This window comes from Trachinotus anak, unplaced genomic scaffold (genome assembly GCF_046630095.1).
Source record: "Trachinotus anak isolate AG129_WGS33_773 ecotype Australia unplaced genomic scaffold, CSIRO_AGI_Tana_v1 ptg000031l, whole genome shotgun sequence".
Lineage (NCBI taxonomy): Eukaryota > Metazoa > Chordata > Actinopteri > Carangiformes > Carangidae > Trachinotus > Trachinotus anak.
The window spans coordinates 25,521-44,748 of record NW_027273882.1 but is presented as its reverse complement, the minus strand read 5'-3'; the positions used below and the strand labels follow the sequence as shown (position 1 = coordinate 44,748).

General features: G+C 42.0%; 1 protein-coding gene across 2 annotated transcripts in view; it reads left to right on the top strand.

Annotated features, from left to right (window-relative positions):
- Positions 1–19,228, top strand: part of LOC139612332 (glutamate receptor ionotropic, kainate 2-like) — a 59,443-nt gene that overhangs the window by 36,193 nt on the left and 4,022 nt on the right. For both annotated transcript variants that reach the window (XM_071467816.1, XM_071467817.1), the window contains exons 7-15: positions 4,064–4,207; positions 5,070–5,177; positions 5,326–5,439; positions 5,567–5,773; positions 6,751–6,974; positions 10,601–10,719; positions 11,723–11,940; positions 12,627–12,852; positions 16,652–16,902. In XM_071467816.1, coding sequence (XP_071323917.1) covers positions 4,064–4,207; positions 5,070–5,177; positions 5,326–5,439; positions 5,567–5,773; positions 6,751–6,974; positions 10,601–10,719; positions 11,723–11,940; positions 12,627–12,852; positions 16,652–16,902 — 1,611 coding nt within the window. The remainder of the gene's footprint in view (positions 1–4,063; positions 4,208–5,069; positions 5,178–5,325; positions 5,440–5,566; positions 5,774–6,750; positions 6,975–10,600; positions 10,720–11,722; positions 11,941–12,626; positions 12,853–16,651; positions 16,903–19,228) is intronic.

Here is a 19,228-nt window from a genome sequence, read left to right as displayed (position 1 = left end):
AGAGGCATTATGGAATTATGCGCAGGTGGAGAGCTGGTGTGAATACTGATGCAGTGAAAATGAATATATTTGTGTAAACACACACGGATATACACACAGCAGCCGGCTCAGTAGAGTTTGCAGTTCACCTGCTCTAAATGAGGAAACTGCATGCAACTACGACAAATGAGGCATCTGCCTCTGGGAAGCCTGCAAGTTGAGGTTTGTCATTGTGCCTGAGTGTGTTCGTGTTTTTGTGTATATTTTGTGCATACACACACACACACACACACACACACACACACACACACACACACACATCATGCTAACTGGTCCCTACGCGTGTGTTAATATTTGTATGTTCCTCACGTATCATATTTATGAGCGAGAGAGAAAATGCAAAGATGAACTGAGACATCAATGGCTGGAAAAGAAGATGTGAGGTGTGGAGAAAAAAAAAGTGTGATTAAATGGAGGTATCTAGACTACTCTATTTCTTGAAGCAGGAGGGGTTTGTGTGATTTCTGATGGTTATGTGGGTGTTTGAGAGGGAGGGAGAGAGAGAGAGAAAGGGAGCAGTGATAAAGACAAGGCAACGAAGGTTTTTGGGCATCTTGTTTGAACCCCCCACCCCACCCCACCCCCTCCATCTCTGTCTCAGTGTCCCAGGGGTTTGAGATTGGTTTCACTTAAAACACTTAAAGCACCCCACAGGACCTGTGCTGGCTCTGAAATAAATATCAAGATCACTCTTGGATTTTTTTTAAATTGAATGCAATCTGCCAAAGCTGTGAGCCATCATCTCAACCCCTCCCAACCCCCCACCCCCCACCTCCCACCCACTTCACCCCCCTCGATTTCTCCTTCCACTTGATGCCAGCCTTTTTTTTTTTTTTTTTTTGTTTCCATCACAAAGGGATTTTCAGGAATTGTTCTGCTCCAAAGGAAAGTAGGAAAAAGATCTTTGCCATATAAATAATTTGAGTCGGGCAATATTTGATATATCACAGCATTCAAAAGTTAAAAGATTGCCGGGGGGGGGGGGGGTTGTTCCAGGAATGGTTGTTAAGCCAGAGGAGAAGCAAACAGAATGATATAAATCATTCATTCAAACAAAGAGGCTGATGGGGGGGGATATAGTGTTGTGTCCTCGTACTGCAAACACCGTGGCATACACAAATGTGTTTCTACTACAGAACATCTAATAAACTCCCAAATAAACTGTAGCTTGTAGCCAAATCGATCTTTACGTTACAATAAATAAATTCCTGTCTCTAAAGTTGCCCAGATAAAAGAAAGAAACGCACTCTTTACTCTGCTGTTGATGAAGCATGAATATGTTGTTATCATTGTAAAACTGTCCATGTAGACTGTTATAAGGCTTTTTCAGAGTACACTAGCAATGTCCGTTTTAGCAGTTAATTCAGTCTCACATTTATTCATAAAATCTTTTTTTTTTTTTCCTCAAACCATGTGAAATATCTGCTGAGGACGAGGATGAGATAATCCCGCTCATTTCCAGCGATGCCATAAGAGGGTTTAATTTTCTGCAAAGCATTAATATCTTAAAAGAAAACAAACTGAAAATATATTCATGGAAAACAAATGAAACTCTCACCTCAGGCTGCTTGTGTTGTATTTTGATGCAAAATCCAACTTAATAAGAAGTGGAATAAACAATTGGATATGGATACTCTTTGTGCCACATATATTTAGGGAAAAAAGGAAACAGTTCGACACCCTGCATTTCTTGAAGTCAAATATACCACATAATATCTGTTAAGCTTTTATGAAATGAATTATCAGCCTTCTGTCACACATCAAGGCTGTGCTAAAATATCCCAGCTGGATTTTATACCGGGGCATAATTCGGTATGAAAAGAAAGGTAAAAATAAACTTCCAAGCAGATCTTTAAGACATTGTCTGTTTTTTGCAAACACGTTGTCAGATTGTTTCTTTCCTGAAGTGTTCTTCAGAGAATATATTTATAGCAACAATGATTTGTTGGAAAATGCAGGGCTTACTGTACTTTGACCCAAATGAATAAAGTCATAAAGTCATAAAGTCATTCAGCTAGTAGAATAGGAATGTGATATTGATTGAATATGGATGAAAAAAGTCAAGGTTGTTGGAGGAAAAGTGAAAAGGTCAGAAGCAAAACTGAAGTGCAGAGATATTCATGAAGGAAAAAAAAAGATCAGTAGAAGCAGGCAGGTTTTTTTTTTTTTTTTTTTGAATTGCATGAATTCAACCATGCCACAGCCAAACTGAAATCAATCACAAAAAGAATTTGTTGAATAAATGAGTTCAAAATGTATCATGTACTTTTGAAATGGAAAGCAGTGGACTGAAACTGAATGTGATTGTTGCAACTTTTCTGAATTCAGGCCGAGCTGTTTTTTGAAAATGCATCCGGAGAGAGAGGGGGATATAAAAAAAAAAAAGAAAAACCTTGATTCAATCCTACAGCATGTCTTTGTACATAATGTAGCTGGTAACACAATAATTGGATGATTGGACATGATGAACTTTCCCTTCAGTGGAGAAAATAGTGTTTGGATATTGGCTGTGTATAAAAAAAAAAAAAAAAATCCTCCTCTCTATTCTCTCTATTCAAGAAATAGATTAGTGGAATGGCAGACTCTTTTCCTAATCAGCATTTGCCATGAACACCACCACACACACACACACACACACACACACACACACACACACACACACACACACACACACACACACACACACACACACTCTCACTCTCTCTCTCTCTCTCTCTCTCTCTCTCTCTCTCTCTCTCTCTCTCTCTCTCTCTCTCTCTCTCTCTCTCTCTCTCTCTCTCTCTCTCTCTGTCGGCACTGGGAGAGCAGATATGGCACTAGCTGTTCCCTTTCCCAGGGAAGCAGTGGGGATGAAAGAGTGCAGAGATTGCTCTCCCATCCTCTGATCTGCTGCTGCCTTTGACATCAGCAGCCACCAACTCCAAAAGCACAGAAGAACTGGGGGACAAACTACCGCACCCACTGCCGCAACCACACATAAACTCTCCCTACTTTCTCTATCTTGAGTTTCCTCCCTCCTCACTGTTGGATGTGAGATTTATTTCTTTAATTGGCCTGTCACCGTAAATAAGGTTTGAGTAAATTGTACATGAAGCATAGTTCTTGCCCCTTTTCTCCCACGTGGATGGCATAGATGCTTCACTGCCCCTATAGAGGCAAACACAGGGAACTGATACGCGCTAAGCAGCGGTCTGCAGTCAGTCGTCTGCTGCTTTGATGAAGCACGGCTCATTCTCTCCGACAGCCTGTACATCCACAAAGACCCTATAGCTGCAGATACTTTGTGGTCTCAAAGTCATTTTTCATACTTGCAGGTTGGTCATCCAGGACTTGTCAAATAAGATCACCACAGTGTATTTCAGCCTGTGTGGGACCATGAAAAGAGGATCTGAGCTGAGCTGTAATGTGTTGATCTGAGTAAATGTGGATAAGGAAATCGAGTGTGCCAAGTGTGGTGGAGTGCTAAAGATAAATCTCAGCCTGTCAGCGTGTGAACTCTGAGCTTGAGCATTTACTCCTTTTGATGACTTATTACTAGGGTTAATGGATGATCACCCACCATGTATCCCAGCTATGTTTTGTGTGTGTCTGTGTGTGTGTTTAGCATGTTACACCAAGTGTGCCAGTCAGAATTGTCCCATCTGCACTGGTGCCTGTTTTGCGTTCCCCCCTTCTCTGGGGAGCAGGCACACCCATCAGGAACCATTAGTCTTCACACTGACAGGCTGGCCTTCCTCTGAGAGACTCTCCCTGGCGGAGCTTTCGCATTGCTTCAGACAGTGGTCGGGTATTTTTTACTAACAGGCTGAGACACGGTGCCATTTGTGCAGGGCATTTACTGCTGGCATTACTTCTAATTTATGTTCTCTTTTCCCGACCAAAGTGTAAAGCAAGTCACCCGAGACTTCACACACTTCCTTATGTCCCTCCGCAGGTGAGCAAATGGAGGGATTAAAGGTCAGGTGGAGAGATGTATCGACAGGTGTTATAAAAACGTCTAATAATATCACCTTCCTGTTTGCAGACGGATGCAGCGCTGATGTATGACGCAGTGCATGTGGTGGCGGTGGCAGTGCAGCAATCGCAGCAGATCACTGTCAGCTCTCTGCAGTGTAATCGCCACAAGCCGTGGCGCTTCGGAGGGCGTTTCATCGGCCTCATCAAAGAGGTACATCACGGCTGTCAACGAGCACTCTGTCTTGACCTCTGACCTGTAGAATTTGCTGAACCCTACAGCTCTGTTGTGTTACATTGATCAGTGCAATCACGTGTTTGCAAGCATTTCCCTTGTAAATCACTGAAATGCTTTTATTGAACTTTATTGCACATTATGAGTGTGATGAGAGTGGTTTTCACAGCAACCGTTTCTTCTCTTGTAGAAAAGTGTGATCATGATAAAACTCATATAAACATCCCAAACAAGTTTATCGCCCAATTTTAACACTCTCACAAATCTTCATCAAACTGTAATCTAAATAACTGCTGCATTATCCACAGTAACGACATGCTTTTTGTGATCTTTCATTCTCTTCCTCCTGCTTTTTCTCCCTGCATATCTCCACTCGTGTTTATATCAAAGCCACTGTGTGTCTCCTTAACTCGAGTCAGGGTCAGCCATTTGCTTTGTTCTACAAAGCTCTCTGGATAGTATCATTGCAGGTAATTTTCGGAATGAGCCATTGTGGTAGCTGGCGCTTCCTCCCCCTCCTGTGTCTGCTGTCGCTCTCCATGCCCGTCTGTTCCTCCAATGGCTTTGAAGTGAAACTTCAAGCACAATGAACCACATGCATAATGAAGTCTTACCTGTCAAACTTGCGTCTATTCTCGCCGCTTTATTGTTTCTTGTTATGTTGTTGAGATAGACGGTGAGGAGAGAGCCAGCCAGCATTCATAATTGGGACAGAAAAAAAAATTTTATGGTTAGAGGTTGGACTGATATTGTTGAGAAAGACGATACCTTAAGGTTAATGGAATGACTGTGCTGAGAGCTGAAGATTTTAGTTTATTATGCTGTATATTACTGTCTGCAGGCTCACTGGGATGGTTTGACAGGACGTGTTCTCTTCAACAAGACCAATGGACTGAGAACAGATTTTGACCTGGATGTCATCAGTCTGAAGGAAGAGGGGCTGGAAAAGGTGTGTCACTCATTGGTGTCATTGATGCTGTCTGGCTTCTGAGTCTTAAATAACAAACTGTTGGAGGTCTGGATGCTTCAGAGTATCTTATTTCCCCTCTGTAGAAAAGACAAGGTGATATGAACTTGACACTGAACTGTTTCAACAGATTGGAACATGGGATCCTCCCAGCGGTCTGAATATGACAGAGACTCACAAAAGCAAGACATCCAACATCACCGACTCTCTGGCTAACAAATCCCTGCGTGTATCCACCATACTGGTAGGCACAACCAAATGAAAACATGAGCACATACATACACAGTCAACAAATACACACAGAATTAAAAAAAACTATTTATCTAATACCAAACACACTGACTTCTGCACTTCTATTTTTTTCTGTACAGGAGGAACCATATGTGATGTTTAAGAAGTCAGACAAGCCTCTGTATGGGAACGACCGTTTCGAAGGCTACTGTATTGACCTGCTAAGGGAGCTCTCTGCCATCCTGGGTTTCCGCTATGAGGTGCGATTAGTTGAAGATGGGAAGTATGGCGCGCTGGATGAGAGCACAGGTCAATGGAACGGCATGGTGCGGGAGCTCATGGATCATGTGAGTCAACAAACAACAAAGCTGCGCATGGTAAAATAATAAAAAAAATGTATTCCTTTACTCCCCAAGAGTTACGGAGGAAAGCAAAAACCAGTGCTAACTCCTCTCTCTATCACATCTTTTCTTCCACTGAAGTTAGCATGCTAACCAGCTGGCCCCGACCCCCAGTCAGTCTTGTCACTTTCTGATAGCAGCTCACTGTTGCCTCCAATCTGCCCTGAAGACGTAGCGCTGCTCGGAGAGTGGATTACAACCTCTTGTATTATAAAGACAACGATTTCTGAAGCTCTTGTCAAGCGACAATCACCACGACACAGTATCGGCAGAGAAGCACGATTCAAAACATACAAATAGTCCCTTTGAGATAATAAGCTAGGACTCAAATATATACAGAAATGACTTGATAAGATAGAAATTTAGGCAGTAAAGATCCTTTAGCACATGGGAAATTGTGTGTTTTACTTTCCACCAAAATGAATGGTAGTTTTCTTAAGTTAACAGAAGCAGCAAGAGCCGGCAGACAAAGACCAGAAAATGCCATGCCGTCTACAGAATCTCAAATATCTTGAGCAGAATATGTGAGGAAAAAATCCACTGAAACACCAGAATGTGGATGAGTAGGTTATGTCTTCAAGGTGTTATGCAAAAATACTTCAGAGCCAGCACCAAAAAAGGCTAATCTTACGTTCAAGGGGACAGAGGGTTAATTCGTCACAGATTAATCTAATCCCAAGATTGTTGCCTCAGTGACTCACCTTTGACACCACATAAGAAGGATTAAACATATAACCTGCAATTTCCTCAAAACCTCCCCAGCCTCCCACCTGCTAATCTAGCTGAACTAATGACCCTGACTATTTCCTCTCCTCTGTCATGCCTCTTCCTCCTGTACATATTGATCAGACCAGCTGTTGACAGAAATCAGATGTTAATTCGATTATTTTTTTTTTTCATTGGTGTTTGTTATCTCATTGCAGAAAGCAGACCTGGCAGTGGCGCCTCTGGCCATCACGTATGTCAGAGAGAAGGTCATCGACTTCTCCAAGCCCTTCATGACGCTGGGGATAAGTATCCTGTACCGCAAGCCCAACGGGACCAACCCCGGGGTCTTTTCCTTCCTCAACCCCCTCTCACCCGATATCTGGATGTATATTCTGCTGGCTTGCTTGGGTGTCAGTTGTGTGCTGTTTGTCATAGCCAGGTAACATGTCAACCCTCCCTCTCCCGTCCTCCGTCCTCTCCTCCTTCCTCCTTACCTACCTGTTTTCCTGCTTTCACCAACGTAGCAGTTGCTCCCTCTGGGCCTGAAGAGGGTCATTCATTCGCTGAAAATCATCAAGCTCTGACTGCTGAAAAAAAAAACACTCCTGCAAGATGCAGTGCATGCCTCTTTATTCTTAGGTGATTTCAGTGATGTAGATGTGGTCTACAACAAAAGAATATCAAATCTGCAGCAAATACGTTACTATAAAAGATCATACAAATGTTTTTACATTTGCTTACTGTTGATCATTTTCCAAAGTACACCATTGGTTTTTAGATACTTTCTTTCTGTCCAAATTACTTAAAAATTCAAATTAAATCGTAGAGATTGCTTTAGTCTTACTATCATGCAATGATGAAGCAGTTTAGAGGAAAAGAAAACAGAGAAATGAGCTACAGCAATTAGGAAAAACGCTGGTATGAGTCTTAATTTCTCACACTATTCCAGGCGCCTACGCACAGGCACCAGCAACTGTAAATCCAGCCCCCCGTTATGTGTCTCTTAACCAGCTGTAAGAAATGTCCGAGTACAATGCCAACATTGTACAAGTACAATTCTTACAATATCTTGATCAACCCCACTCACCCACCTACCCACCTCCCCCCAAGACCACAGATGCATGAACGATGTAGAAAGATGTGTGTTAACCCCAGGGCTCCTCTTCTTCCCCTTTGATCCTGAGAGGTTTGGGTTTAATGCACATTCCATCAGAAATGTTACCGGCACAATGATCACATGAGAGGAAAGCAGCAACTGTCACCTAAGTTAGCTCAGAATATGCAAATTATACCCATAGCCCTTTTTGTTTCCACGGTTTGTCAGGGTAAGTGATTAGCATGCAATTCTATTGATATTCTTCTGGTTGTAATGAAATGGCCTTGTTACTTTTATTAAATTATAATGCTCTGGTCTGCGTGCATGCAATTGTGCCTTTCTGCACACCATGGCAATAAATAGTGCTTGTCCTCACAACACTGTGTGGCCAAAAACTGTTCAGCAAAGTTTAAATCTGGAGAACAGTATTTCTCCACAGTTCACTGAGCTGGTTCTTTCATAATTGTAGTATTGATTGCACGACCAGCGATTGATTGGCCAATTCCCCAAATGCAGAGTATATTATTTTCTTTAATCCCCTACAAATAGAGTGGAGTGGAGTGAGCTTATGAAGTCTCGGTTTTGCGCAATAAAACACTAAACACCTCAATCTCACCAGGGATTCGCAGCGTCTTTGAACCACTTCCCACACACATACACACTTTTTTCTTTTCTGGCTAAATAAGCGATCTCACTTCAAGCTACAGAAAAATACATTTCACTCGGTGCTTCCTTCCCGCTCTGCTTGTGGATGAATTGATTCCTCTCTTTATTAACAAAACAAATGGCCTTCTTTCAGATCATAGAAACTTTTTCCAAAGTAGAGGACATCTACCTGCCAAGTGGAGTGGAAGATATAAATTCCATTATAACATGTTTACATATAGTTACAGGCTGTTGCAGTTTTGTGGTCCAAGTCCCAGACGCCTGTGATTTTAACACCCCCCCCCCCCCATACAGCCTCTTCACTTGGCCCGAGAGAAGAAAGGCAACAGATCTATAAAGCCAGCCAGAGTAATTGAATCCAACAGACAGTTAATGGAGGGAGCGCCTTGTATTATTGTGGCCGGGGACGTGTGAAGGGGAAGAGGAGCAGGAGAGGGGCAGGCAGAACGAGAGAGAGGGGGGAAGAATCTTTTTAGAATTCTGTGTGCAATTCGACATGTCCCTCGTGCTCGGTGTGAGGAGGTGACCTTACGTCTGCATGTTCCACATCCCCTTCTTCCTGGTGATCAGTGTGCAGTACACGGCCCGCAGGAATACAGGCTGGCTGCAGGCAAAGGTCATACAGAGGAGCTGTCGGGTCTGGTACATGCAAAATACACATGTAGACACTGAGAGAAACAAACACAATCCAAGTGCGTGTTGTATAGATTGAAACCCTCTATGATACCAGAGGCACATATCTGATGGCGCCCACAGTTAGCCTCAGGCAACAGCTAAACACTATATGTAGCATCTGTGAACAACAACATGAATAAATCAAACCTGAAAATATTTGACTTTGAGATCTGATTGAGCCAGTGCAAATACAGTCGCTACCGCAGAGAAATCCACTCCCACACAGCTCGCTAAGGCGCATGGGCAAACGCTCATGGGCCAGAGGCTTTGATACACACAGGCATGTAAACGTACACACATACAGACACACGCGAGTGCGCACACTGCATTATGTACAGCTCCACAAGGCCATTGTGCCGTTTCAGTTGCCTGTGGTTCCAAGGAGACAGAGCTCATTGACATTCCAGTAAATCAGGCATCCTGATGGGGTTGACAGGAAGAATTATAGTGTGTCATCACAGCCATGACCACGTAGATGATTCTCAAGGGGACAGCGTAGAAAATAGCTGTAAAGGAAGAGCAATATGACAAAAATGTTGCCGCATTCACAACGCTTGTAGAATAAGACCGTTAATTAGGCTGTTGCAACAACAACAAATAGCGATCAGATGACATATCTGCATGTAGATCTACAGAAGTCGCGCTGTGCGGTAAAAAGTGCCACCATTAAACAGCCATCCTATAATCTGTGCGTCTCTAAAAGCTGGAGCTGACAAATAGCACCACACTGCAGTGCCATCTGAACCCTTAAGACCCGGCCCTCAGGCTTATTAGCATGCAGCATGTTGGAGAGGGGGGTGGGGGGGGTTCCTAAGCAGCCTTATGTGATGGGGCCCTCAACTCTGCATAAGCAATGTTCCTTCTATCAACCACTTCAGCACAAACTCAATCAGTTCCTGATGCTTAACGCTAACCCAATCACCCCGCGCTAATGCCATGCCACTTTTGCTTAGGATAATAAATGAGAAATGTCCACAGCTGACCTGAAGACGGTGACAATAAGCTGAGGCAGGCAGCAGGAGGATGGGGGGGTTGAAAGAAGGAGGTTCATAGGGGAGGAAAGGTAATCTGGAAAAAAAAAATGAGGTGTGGGTTGTTGGGGTGGGAATGGTGCAGGGTAGCGAACTGAGATTAAGGTGTGAAGGGAATGTGAGAAAAGGCGGCAACGGAGAGGAAGAATGGAGGTAGGCTGCTGGGAAACGAGAAGGAAAAAAAAAAGGAGGATATTGCGTCTACAAAGTAATGGTGATTGCAGTTGCTGGGGGGGAACACATAAAGGCTCCTGAGTCAGTGAATCCAAATGAGCTCCAAAGATCATCACGTACTTGGACATTATCACCAGTGACAGTGTTATTCCAGCCTATTGATCTGTTCTCACAATAAACTGATGGCATTTGAATATGCCAATAAGTTGATCTCAGCAAAAGCTTGAATGATTTGCTTTGGTCTCAGCAGAAGCTCTGACCCTGAGGCCACAACACAGGATTCCTACACATTTACATTCCCTTTGTTCCTGCTCACTGTGTTTCAAAATGGATGTTTTATCTGTTGTTTAATCTGCACCAGGGTACACACTGTTCTTTGCTTTGTGCTGACATATCTGTCTCTGTGCTCTCTCTCCTTTATAGGTTTAGCCCTTATGAGTGGTACAACCCGCATCCATGCAACCCCGACTCAGACGTAGTGGAAAACAATTTTACGCTGCTCAATAGTTTCTGGTTTGGAGTTGGGGCTCTCATGCAGCAAGGTAGTTGCCTCAGCCTGTGGCTGCTGTTGCTCTGTGGAGCTGGAGCTCTCTATATCCCACTGTCTCTGAGGAATTGGTTGTTTTATACAAGCCAGCGGCAACAGAGAGACCTCTGGGGGTCCAGACAGAACTTGGAGTAAATGTGCATGTAATGGTTTTTTAATTTAATCAGCATAGCTCATGGGGACATAGAATAGAATAAACCTACACTAGAGGAGTATATGAGACATGTATATGAGCGGGATAGATTTGAACAGCCCTCACACCACTTGAGTAAAATCAATTTTCCTTCGCGTTAAAAACCCTGATTTAGAGATTATGATTTACACAAATATACATCAATGTTTTATCAGCAGCAGCTCAAACAGCATCACTTCTGAGTTGTTTTTTTTTTTTAAATGATATGCAGCTCTTTATCGCAGTCATGATAACGCTGTAATACCCAGTGTCCTCTCCTCTTGCCCTTGGCCCATCAGCACCTAGAGATCAGTGGGGTGTGGAGTCAGGATGTGAGGTTACCTTGGGTACATGACTCTCTGGCCCAAACAGCCCGTCACTTCTCCACACTGCTCTGAATGATCGATATTGAATGTGTTTATTTGATCGCATTGATTTTATGCAAACCTCTCGTCCTCGGGGGACATTTTAAATAGCACTTTTCTGTGTCTCTTGCATTATTTAAAGCACTCACTTGTGACTCAGACAAGATAATTTCACTTGTTTGAAATCCAACAATCATCTTGTTTTGAGAGCTCTCTCGAGTGATTTCATCTCCAAGTGAGTGGCGCACCTGCCTCAGCTGAAAAAACTTGAAGAGTTCTTGAAATAAGCCGAATTTTTTTTTTTTTTTTTTTTCTTTTTTTATGAAGCTGTTAAAGGAACTGATCTTATCTTGTTTTTGACATCATCACAATAGATACAAGATTAGAATCATAATAAGGACATGTTGAGATTAATGTATTTTGCAGTGTAACATTCACCCCTGCCACCTCCCTCACACCAGGCTCAGAGCTCATGCCCAAGGCCCTGTCGACTCGAATAGTGGGAGGCATCTGGTGGTTCTTCACCCTCATCATCATCTCCTCGTACACGGCCAACCTGGCTGCCTTCCTCACTGTGGAGAGGATGGAGTCGCCCATAGACTCAGCCGATGACCTGGCCAAACAAACTAAAATCCTGTACGGGGTGGTGGAGGACGGAGCCACCATGACCTTCTTCAAGGTAGCTGAGCTGGGCGCCTCGAGCAGTTTTATGAGGAAGCTTTTCTTTGTCACTTCTGTCTGTTTACAGTGCAGCCAGACAAAGTCGTGTTGTTTTAATCAAGGAATCAGTCAACAATAATTGCGACTGCAGTCTGATTTCATTCCGCACACTGTGCAAGTAGTTTTCAACACAAAAGCACCCCGCTGCGCTTTGGAGTTGATTACCTTTCTGAGAAGTTGGAGTTGTGCATCGCCTCAATTCTCATCTAACAACTCAGTGTTGCTGCTCCCTCTTGTTCCTGTAACCCCTGCAATATTTCAAATTGACACAGTCTCAAAGAAATGCTGAAAATAACCATGTCTGGTTTCAGTAGATGGATTTTAAAAATTAAATTGCATTTCTTTCACAATAAAAGTCACCCTGTGTTTCACTAGTTCAACACTTTGTGCATGAAGCAGCGGCAGTCGGAAATGTTCAGTTAATAATTGCTATTGCTGAAAAAATGCCAACCACAAATAGCCTAAAAAAAAGTTTTTCATCATTATATCTTTAAATGCCTTTCTTATAAATAAATATAAATATATGCAGATATTTATATCATTTGTTTCTCAAATTTGCTAACTGCATCATAACATCAGAATTTATTTTTTTCCTAATGCTGCCTCCAGTCTCATTCCTTTTCCTTATCTCTGGTGACTTTGCAGAAGACAAAAATCTCCACCTATGACAAGATGTGGGAATTCATGAACAGCAGGAGGCAATCTGTGATGGTGAAGAACGTGGAGGAGGGCATCCAGCGCGTGCTGACCTCGGACTACGCCTTCCTCATGGAGTCCACCACCATCGAGTTTGTCACCCAGCGCAACTGCAACCTCACACAGATCGGAGGCCTCATAGACTCCAAAGCTTATGGAGTGGGAACACCTATGGGTAAATGACCTCAAACCTCTATACACCTCTGTGTTGCCTGCTGTGTTGTAAAATGTCTGAATAGCTGTAGGTCAGAGAGAAATACTGCAGATACTATGTGACAGATAAAGGTATATACTGTGGATGATGGATAAGCTCCGAGAATGGAAAGTTTGACCTTTATTGATGGGGTCATGGGTATAATGGTTCGACAGAGTGAAGTGTAAAAGGTTTAGCTTAATGAAAAGCAAATGGCTGAAGAGGTTGAATTTATGGATAAGGTGAAAATGTGCCCAAGGCTCGAAAAACAGGCACCCTTCGAGATCTGCCTTTTTTTTCTGCCCATAATGAGTTTCTCCCAGGATTATTTACAGAGTAGAGAAGCAAACCTGGGTTAAACAATGTTCACAAATACTTTTAATGGTGTGTTCTAGCCGACTTTGGGGTCATGCAAGGCAAGATGATGAGTGCAAGACAGTGAAACAATCGCAGAAAGCAACCCAAAAGTCAATTTAGTGCAATTCCCTGTGAGTTACTTGACACCACCTGAATTGTGTCTGAGCATAAAACCACAACAACAAACCACTTCAGAAAGTATAAAACGAGCACTAAGAACTGTTTTAAACTGCTTGTTTGACCCAGCTCCTGTCAGGAATTATTGTTCTGACATTTTAAAGGGCCATTACCCTATGATGAAGCAGATGAGCTAAAACCATCAAAACCACAGTTTTTGTTTTTTATTTGACATTTTAGAAAATTATATCATGAATCAAATATTTTCCGCCAACAGTTTTGTTGTATTCAGAACATATGTCAGGGTTAATAAACGTACAGCTCACAACCCTGGCATTCCTGGGGACCCTGGCTGAAAGCTGGTGATGGTTCCAGCCCCGGTGTCGCGGAGGTTAGAGTGGTCATGACGAGGCCAGGGAGAGCACTGCGACCCACTATAATGGCCACATCTATCATCAGTGATAGGAAGGCCATCAAAATATGGAGGATTAATTTCTGCCCATCCACATCTGGAGCCGGCCGCAGCTGATGGGTATGAGGCAGTTATAGATCTGCAGGGATGCCGTGATTGCCGCAGCTGTAACAAAGCTGAGATGATGTTGTGAAATATAGTCCCGCTGTGGCTCCATAAGTGCAGAAGTACTTACACTGATGCCCTTGAGATGGACACAGAGTCCGTGGATCAGTTCTCTTTTCATTCATGTGCCAACACAGTGTATCAAATATATGACTACAAAATATAACCCAAATCATTTTAATTCAGCGATAAGTGGTTGAAATGCATGATTTAAAATGTCCGCTTTCAAAGTTATTACTGCCCACTTACTCATTTCAATCTCTAATCCTGATGTTCATTGCTCAGTATTTCAGAAATAAAGCTGATTATAGCCTGTAAAATGTTTCCTCTGTGATAGAAGAGGTCTAGAGATAATTACTTTATTAGTTCAAAGTGAGCTCTGTTTTCATGCCAGCAGTCGTCTGCGAAGAGGAGGAATATTTTCTTTTCTGCAGATTGTTGCTTTCTCCTTGTGTCCTTGTCCCAAACCCTATGAAGACCTCTTAGCCTATAACTTTTGCCCCCGCTGAGCACTGTTTAGCAGCTCACTCCCTGTGGGGCTGTTACGGCAGTAAACCAGAGCAAGTCGTATAATAAGTCTTAACCTTTTAGCGCTTGTCGGTTTTCACACGTCCTTTTCCCAAAACGCAAATGCGTCATCTGCAGCCATCGAGTTAAACTGTGATCACATTAATACTAGAAGCCAGACAGTGTGGGAGTGATGGATGTCTTCTGGTGTTGAACATCTGTCAGGTAGTTGTGTATGCACAGTGTGTCAAGCACAGTGCTTTTCCATTCGCCCAGGCCCCGCTCTCCATATCCTCCTCTCAAAGGACCCATCCTATTAGCATTTATCCAAGGCCTGCTTTGTTAGGCCATCATTAATCATTTGAAATATGAGGGGAGCCAGAATCAGGGGAACTCAGATACTTGATAGATCTCTCATCTTCAAATGAAGCAAGCATATGCTTTTCACATGCACATGCACACATGTATGTGTATATATATATCTGTGTGTGTGTGTGTGTGTGTGTGTGTGTGTGTGTGTGTATATATATATATATATATATACACACAAACATACAAAGCACCACATACCTGCTGTACAGAATGCACATTTTTGCTTTATGTTATTACCTCAAACCGTGCACATCATTAAGAAAAGAAAAGGAAACTGCATGTACTCACACACACACACAGACACACACAGACACACACACACACACATAAACTCTCAAAAATACAAGGTTTTTTAGTGAACACAGATAGGCTGTTCAAAAATCAGTGCCATTCTATGTATTTTTCCAGTTTTTTGTATTAATGTCCCTTTTGTCAGTACAAAGTACACAGAGACTCTGAGATGAAAGGATGATGGATGGCAACAGATAAATGATAGATGAGACAGAGAGGGAATCAACTACAGGGGCTGACAGCCAAAACTGTATGAGAGCAGCAGACAAAGTGATGCTACCTGCTACCTGCAGCCAGATTCAGGTCTTTAGCACAAAATGTTCCCATGTTTGTAAAATGATTTCTATTATGCTGCCATTATAAAAATTTCATCTTTTACTGCTGTTTCATCTCTTTTTAAGTCGCTCTGAGTAAGCACATGAGCCAAAACGCCTTAAATAGAAATTGAAATGTACCACCAGGCTTCATTACGTATGATTTCTGTAATCACATAAATACACTAACAAGCTTTCAAAGCAGTTCATAAATGAAACATGAACGCTCACAGTAAGTATTAATCTTTCTCGGCCTGGTTGGGGCAGAGCGTGTGTGTCTGTGCTGCGCCTCGATCGGCCGTGCGTTGTGTCAAACATGCTGTGGAAGGGAGAGGAACACGACCCCACTCGGGTACTCTGCAACGATTACTCCTCCTTTGATCACGCTAGCACCCACTGCGCCTTAATGCCTTGTCACTAATTCTGGCGTCTTCCTACTGTCTCTGGATTTAGGTTCTTTCACTCACCATGAAATCAACATGTATAAAAACACATTGATAGAGAAACCCTATCTCCAATACACACATATAATCCCAAACACATATGCACCCATGTAACGTACACCCCACTGGGCTGCTGCGCTTCGCCTGTTTATGTGCTCCATTTATGGTGCACAGGAGCGTGTGCAAACAGCAGCTAATTCATCAGAATCAACAGCAGCTCGGCTACACAAAGCCAAGTGCTTGTTGCCAACTCCCCGTGCGTTATAATTCACACACTGCAGAGATGAGTGAGGATTCTGGACTCACTCTGTGAATATAGGGATTAGTGGGATTTGAGGAAGGACTTACAAAAAAACTCCCTCTAAGCAGCAAACAATAACATGACAGGTTATATGATCACATGTTTCATACACCCACCACCAGTGGTTATATATGCACATGATATTGTGATGTTCGGCCTTGTGGATCTTTTGTTTATCACTTCATCTGGTTGCCTTTTCACAGACTCTCTGGATTCGTATATGAGTCTAATTCATTAGTTAAAAAGGAGACAAAAACATACAATAAACAAAGTTAAAGAATTTGAATGATAGCATTTTTTTTTTTTTTTTTTTTCAAATTTTGTATAGACGTTACGATTATATCGTTATCATAGTTTCTTTTGGCCACAATAACCATGTAACAAAAAAATCTGATATCATGGCTTCCCTCCTAAACATAATCTGTTCTTTTTTTCTTTTTTTTTTTTGTATTTTGCCAGTACCCATGTCCACCGGTCTCATGTTGCATTTTTGTCCCCACAGGCTCTCCATACAGAGATAAGATCACAATAGCCATTCTGCAGCTGCAGGAGGAAGGGAAGCTGCACATGATGAAGGAGAAGTGGTGGCGAGGGAACGGCTGTCCCGAGGAGGAGAGCAAAGAGGCCAGCGCTCTGGGGGTGCAGAACATCGGTGGGATTTTCATCGTGCTGGCTGCGGGGCTGGTGCTGTCAGTGTTCGTGGCTGTGGGGGAGGTCCTTTACAAGTCTAAACAGAACGCACAGCTGGAGAAGGTACTGGAGTCTTTTCTAATTAAAGATTCTGCTGCATTTCCTTGCTTGTCCTATCCCTGTCATTTTTTTTTCTTTTTTTTTTTTTTTTTTTTAATTTAAGCTGTGTCTCATTTTGGATTTGACACCACCTCATTCATCACTCATCTTAATTGATTGTCTCTTTTTCTTATTTTAGCTTATGTTTAAGAGAGTTGAACTATAAACTGAAGCAATTAAACCAAACTAAAATCAAATAAAACATACAACAACATACATATTGTTCTATGAGCATGTAGTGTTTTGTTTAGTTAGTTTAGTTTGTATGTCTGTTCTTTTTGTAGGAATTTAAAGGATTAAGACTGTCTAAAAACAATACTCATGCTCATATTTAGACTGAAATCATTTTTGGTCGCTCTAATTGTTCCTCCTGCTCTACAGTGAGATTCCTCTGTTGTCCTTTACTTTGTGTTTTGACATACTCACATACTATAAAGTGACAGCAACAAAAAGACTTGATGTTTTACTTAAAAGACTGAAACTTTGGTTGGTTCTGTACCTACCTGAATTTAGACAGAGTCTCTTCACGGCCGGTAAGAACAGACAAAACAATTACAGCAACTATTTCAATTTAAATATGGGCGTGTGAGTATTGTTTTTGAAGAACGCGAGCTCGGTCTTTAATCGTAAAACATTCAGCATGCGTATACATGTGCAGCTTTTTTCTCCAGCCTCTGGTTATATTTCTCTAAAGCAAAAGACTGAATACATTTCAGGCTGTTCTATCTGTGGTCTATTTCAGTACTGAGTGCACATGATTCATCACACAGTGTGGAGCATGTATTTTAGTGCACTTTAACTTGTGCAATGAAGTTTCCAGATAATTGTGAAAGTCCGTTTGATAGCGTATTTTAATTATTTACATCTACAGAATTATCACAGCGCAGTGGTGTGTTACTTTATTGGGATAGTAATTAGTTTCTGGCGTTTTTTTTTTTTTCCTTTTTTTTTTTTTTTACCGGCTGCATATGTTTCAGAGCACATTTTAGATATCATTAATCAAGAGCCGCAAGACTGGGTCACAATATTCAGATAATTTGCAAATGCCACAGTCTCTAGGCTGCCAAGGTGCTTGTAATTTACATGCTGACAACAAGCCTCTCCTTCTCTATTTCCTCGCCCTGCCAACCTCCTCCACCCAAACATCACCAGCATTTTTTTTTTTTTTTTTTTTGGTTCTCCATCTTTTTTTCCCCCCCATCAGTCTAATCCATATCCCTCCTCTTTGCTTTTCACCATTTCTTTTCCCCTCGCCCTTCATGCCCTTCTCTACTTCTGTAATCACTCATCTTCCCAAGTATGCACAATCTCTCATTCATACACCAGACAAATATATGTAAAAATGGAGAAAAAAAAAAAACAGCGAAACAAAATAAAAATACCTGATGCATAAGCCACCCACAGATATCCATCTCACACACCTACACACATACACAAACAGGAAAAATAATAGCTTCATACTTTAATGCTCTCCCTCCTCTTTTATATCTCTTCTCCTCCTACCCCCTCTAAGAATCTGAATTAGATTTTGCATAATCAGAAAGTGAATATATGGGAATTCGTCTTGGCAACGTTGGTGAACAAGCATATTGACATTTTATAGGATTTCACACCACAGGCATTATGCAGGGACAACAGAGGCTCATATTACAGAAGTTACATAACGCATGTCACTCTGTGAGGGGGTGATTGATGTTTTAAAAGACGGTACCAATATTTTGGGATTTAATCTGCTGAAGTGGATGTTTTGTTCTTTGTTCGATATCTTTATGTTCTCCTCTTACATGCCAGAAAGCACAAGTGTTGAATGATTTGCTCAGGATTTAGTTCTTGGCAGAACGCAAAACGCTCAAAACCAGCATTCACACCTTTGTGTGGCAGCGAAGCTGAAAAGGGGAAAATCTGGGACACGTCAGACCTTTAAGTAAAGGCCTGTTTTCAAAAAATATTGTTTAGCTAAATTAAATTAAATGAACCTCATTTGTTCTGTCCGTTGCTGAAACTCGACTTAGGATCTAGGAGTTTTACATTTACAAGATTTAAAGTATTTTCAGTTGGTTTAATAAAACAAATTACAATAAGGCCATTGTTAAAGGGGTATTTCACCAACTTTACACATGAACATTGGTTTACTCCTCATGAGAAGTAGCACTTAGCATGTAAAAACAGTTGTGTATCGTCCTCTGCAGCTCTGTAGGAGCTTTCTGAAGTCGAGGAAATGTTTTAGATTGGGTTTTAGATTTCAATTCTTTTAAGAGAAAGCCTGTGTTGCACACTGGGCATTTGAAGT